Source organism: Clupea harengus, chromosome 23 (assembly GCF_900700415.2).
Source record: "Clupea harengus chromosome 23, Ch_v2.0.2, whole genome shotgun sequence".
In the NCBI taxonomy this organism is placed as follows: domain Eukaryota; kingdom Metazoa; phylum Chordata; class Actinopteri; order Clupeiformes; family Clupeidae; genus Clupea; species Clupea harengus.
In genome coordinates this window covers 7,249,646-7,254,364 of record NC_045174.1, presented here as the reverse complement: position 1 = coordinate 7,254,364, position 4,719 = coordinate 7,249,646, and the positions used below count along the sequence as shown (strand labels likewise).

The 4,719-nt window shown below is 44.6% G+C and overlaps 1 protein-coding gene across 5 annotated transcripts in view; it reads right to left on the bottom strand.

Moving 5' to 3' along the window:
- Positions 1 to 743: 743 nt before the first annotated feature.
- Positions 744 to 4,719, bottom strand: part of LOC105888778 (protein shisa-6) — a 54,179-nt gene continuing 50,203 nt past the window's right edge. For all 5 annotated transcript variants that reach the window (XM_031560818.2, XM_031560817.2, XM_031560819.2 and 2 more), the window contains one exon: positions 744 to 2,906. In XM_031560818.2, the coding sequence (XP_031416678.1) occupies positions 2,017 to 2,906 (890 nt within the window). In that variant the 3' untranslated portion in view covers positions 744 to 2,016. The remainder of the gene's footprint in view (positions 2,907 to 4,719) is intronic.

The window sequence follows — 4,719 nt, the reverse complement described above, 5'->3', positions numbered from 1 at the left end:
ATCATTACGCAGCCACAAATCATCTGAATGTCTGATGAAATTACTCTCAGCCAAATGCAACTTATACATATTATCTGTATTCATATTTGTTAAAAAAAACTATTTAGTATCTATTTAGAAGGCCTCTACTGTTAAGTTTATCATGCAACTGGTTTCAGTTCATGATAAAAGAGCATCACTGCTCAGAGGAAGTATTTGGCATACCTGCCCCAGTCTCTCAACTTCTCAGTCCACTGCAACTCATACATTCATCTTTATTCATACATTCAAAACAATCCATTAAGCATTTATTTATTAGGCCCCCACTTCTAAATGTATTATCCAGCCAGTTTCAGTTTGTGATCAAACTACCTCACAGTTGACATACAGGAGATGTTATATTTACTTTGTTCCACCAACTACTGCTGCAGAACACAGTCATCACTTTCAGTGCTTTAAGAGCAGGGGTGACTGAAGGGCTGCCTGTGCTTACTAATCCCTTCACTTTCCTTACCTCCCACTTTCTCCTTCTCACACACGGCTTCTTTCCCCCACGGTGCGACCATTAAACTTTATGAATGTAGCTGCCTACGGAGTGCCGCAAGTGCATTTAGATTTATTGGTGCCGTCAGAGTCGGAATAATAATGTAAAGAGAATTCACACATGGAACATTTCATGTGTAATAACTTAACAGTGCAGGGGTAGGTGGTGGGGGGTTCAGGGGGGGGTCTTACTAAGAACATACATTCAATCCAGATGAAGATAATGTTTAGAAAAATAAGGACGTTTTATTTTGCAGCTACTACAACAAGCATTAATATATCCAGTTGTCTTGTGAATCACTGAAAACACAGTCTACAGCCAGATCAACAGTAGTGGAATATCTATCTATTTATATGTTTCTATATATATATTATTTTTTTTTTTTTAAATCAACAACATTCATTCGATCCTCATTCTACAAACACATTTTTGGAAAGACACACTCATCCACAATTCAGTATTTATTTAAATGGTCGAATATATGGTTAGTGGGTTTTGCCTAACTGCCCTTCACAAAACTGTGGTTGTCATTATTATTACTTTGTCAGCATCTCTAGAAACAGACTATGGTAGTACAAAAAGCCAACCAGAACAGACTTGTCCATACACTGCTGCTAAAATAGCATATATACAATCATCTATGCAAAGAAATGGGCAAATGATTGTGGAAACAAAAACGGATGCGTGCTAGCCATCACTGATCAAAACGAACGAACAAAAACATCGGAAAGAAACAATTATTTTTTTAGTTTTGTCCTCAAAATTGATTGTGCTTTTTAACCCACAAAAACCACTTCATTGTTGAAAAAGGGAACATTTCTCGGAGGCACGAACAGAAGTGCACACATCTGTTCCATTAATGAATCTCTAAAGCTATATGAGGATGACTGAAGGTACAAACAGTAGAGCTATATTTATATATTTATAAAGTTATTACAGTGTTGATTCTGTGTTCACAGCCATGAAGCCTGAGGGGCTGAGTCCCGTGACGCTCCCTACCACCACCCTCTGTTCCTTCTCTCTTCATCCTTCTGAAAGGCCAGTCCGTGTGTACAGCCAGGCGAAGCCCTTAAAAGTTAGGTGGTTAAAAAGAACGTGTTGAGTTTTTGTTGTTTTCCAGATAATAACAAGATTCAAGATTCGTACGGTCCTTCTCTGTTCATTTGTTCCTTGTCAAACACATAAAGATATGGGTGTGCGCGCACAGGTTAAGGGCTCCAGTACCAATGGAGCAATAATAATAGGCTAGGGCTGAGAAACAAAGTGAAGTGTAAGTGAGGTTACTGACCCATATTGCACCCATTAGTCATACCCTTCTCCAAAACCTTCTCCTGAAGCTGCATCAGAGCTTTGCTGGATTTACATCTACCTGGGTTTCGCTGTCGTTTTTGCTCCTGTTGTTTTCCTTCTGATCGTGTCTGAGTCAGGGATGCCGGCATCTCTCTATCTCTCTCTCTTTCTGTCTCTCTCTATCTCTGTCCTCTGTCTTAAACTTAAACAGTTACCTCGGTCTTGCTACCCGTGCGGTACTGGTGGTGGTGCTGGGTGGGTATGTACTGGATCTGCTCCATGGTCTGTGTGCGGCGCGAAGCGAAGGCCTGCCGCTTCGAGGACGTCTGGTTCATGGTGAGGGTATTGTGTTGCTGCTGCTGCTGCTGCTGCTGCTGCTGCTGCTGCTGTTGTTGGGAGGCACTGGGATGCGAGTGCATCTTCGTCATCTTGTAGCGGTCCATGAGTGGCGTGTTGGGCATGAAGATGTCCGTGTTTGAGATGGCGCGCGACATGGACTTGTCGGAGCGGAATCCCGGCGCCGACGAGCGCTTGATGGACATCATCTTGTCGGGCGAGAGCAGCGGGTCCTGCGAGTGCAGCCGGTCCTGCGAGTAGAGGTGGTCGCGCGAGTGCAGCCGCTCGTGCGAGTAGTGGCGCTCGTGCGAGTAGAGCCGCTCCTGCGAGAGCAGCCGCTCGTGCGAGCGCAGACGCTCGGCCGACAGCAGCTGCTCGTCGCTCAGGATGCGCCCGCCGTACGGCGACATGGCGTACGGCGACATGGCGTGCGAAGACGTGGTGGACGCCATTGCGGCGCCAGCGTAGTCTTGCCCATGGGCCCGCTCTGGCGACAGCACACGGTCCTGGGACATGGCCCGTTGAACCCGTCGCGGACGCTGCCGCTGGGACGGAGCTCCCTGCTGCTGCTGCTGTTGCTGCTGCTGCTGTTGCTGGATGGCCGCCTGCTGGTGCTGCTGGTGCTGCTGTTGGGACAGAGCCGGCTGGCTACCCTGGGACTCCTGGTTCCGGATCACGTGAAGGGGCAGCGTGTTGCGGATGGCCAGGTCCGGGAGGTGCCGTTTGCGGCTGTAGTACTCGTCAACGTCCTTGTCGGCTGTGGAGGGGAGACAGAGCAGAGCAGTGGCAGTGAGAATCCTGTGTTGTTGGCGATGCTACATCTCATCTCTGTTATTAAGCTGCGTGCATCTAAATTTTGCCTTCATTTTGCCTCAGGCATCAGATAGTACAAGCCATCTGATTGCTCGGATGATTTAAAACAGTGTGTATACCGACTGATGAGGGGAAGCTAAAACACATTAACTCATATTTCCCTCTGTAGTGTTTTTAGAGTGCCTTGTTCATTCATGGACACTTCGTCTATGAAACAGTGGAACTTACAACACACAAACACACATACATTATCTTCCATTCTGTATTTTAAGTGGCTTTTTCATGAATACTTTTTCCTAGGCTACCTTTAAATATCTGTCAAGATGAAAGGAGACGTAAGCTGACATGCATACATTTCATGACCTAATGATTAGGGCTGATATTTTCGACAGTAAGACTATAGTATTTTAAAGCCGGGATGAATTAAGTGAGGACAATTGAAAGGCAAAGTAACGTTCTACTGTTGATGTAGGACAGCTGGGAAAACAATTAAGTGCATCGTACATTGGTCCACAGAGCACAGAAAATTAATTTCAAATATTGAGAGGAGAGAGAGAGAGAGAGAGAGAAAAGAGATACAAAAGTAAAGAATCAAAAAGCAAGCAGGAGAAGGCAAGGCAGAGAGACAGAGACAAAGTCTAAGTCTCCCATCCACTAACCAATTAGTCTGATATCTACAGATGGACACGTTATGAAGAATCATGGAACATGGTGAGTCTACCCACACAGATGTGAGTAATTGGTGCCCATATGATTTGCAAGAGCCAGATTGGAGGCGTCATATGAACACCGTGTGGATGTTCCCGAGGCACGCCATTATTCACCAAATCCACAAAACGGTTAATCTATTTCTGTAATGTGTGCAGTGTCTTCTATGTAGAATACAACAGTGAACAGTGTATGGCGAGAGACAAATAAGTTCACACAAACACACCAACACAGACAGAGAGAGAGAGAGAGAGAGAGAGAGAGAGGCACAGGCAGTGTGCCAGGATATCTAGACTGCGCTGTTCTGCATGCTAATTGCAGCTGAAATAATTAGAGATGGAAATAATAAAATAATTGTTTCCGCGGGCCCATAATGAGAGCAGTCTGGGCCAGCCGTCGACCTTGAGCTTACCGCTCGACTTGACGTCTCCCCTGACACGCTCTGACGTGTGATTGCGTTTATTACCATCGAAAAAGGTGAGGCAGAATTACAATTATTACAGAAATTAATTTTCCGTTAAATAAGTTGCTGCGGAAAAGACATTAATTACGGCCAGATTACGGCCAGTCCTTTTCCGCTCCTTTCCAGACAGATCAATGCGGCACTTCAGAACCTGTGGAATAGCCTGTCATGTGTGAGGTATCAATTACAACACAGCCTGTCTAAAGGGGATTGGATCAAGCTTGTTAGCAGATAAAAGAGTAGCCGGATTTAAATCTCTTCTTCTTTTTCTCTTGGCATGAAAATGAGCATTCTGTTGTTTGGTTGATAAATGCACCCTAATCTGCTTGTGGTAATTAATGATAAAAGAGAAATTATTTGTAGTGCTTAATTCAGCACAATAACGCACTGTACTTTCATGTTATACATTGCGAGATATGAGCTGAAACAGATTAATATGAGAGGACTTTTTTTGGTACAATGCAATGCCTGTTAAGAGTCGTGCAAGAATGTAGGGATCTTCAGGCAGTAGTTCATATTGCAGCTTGACTCATTTCTGAATAAAGGTTGTTTATCTTTGCCCGGGTCCATAGATCTATGGGTGAAC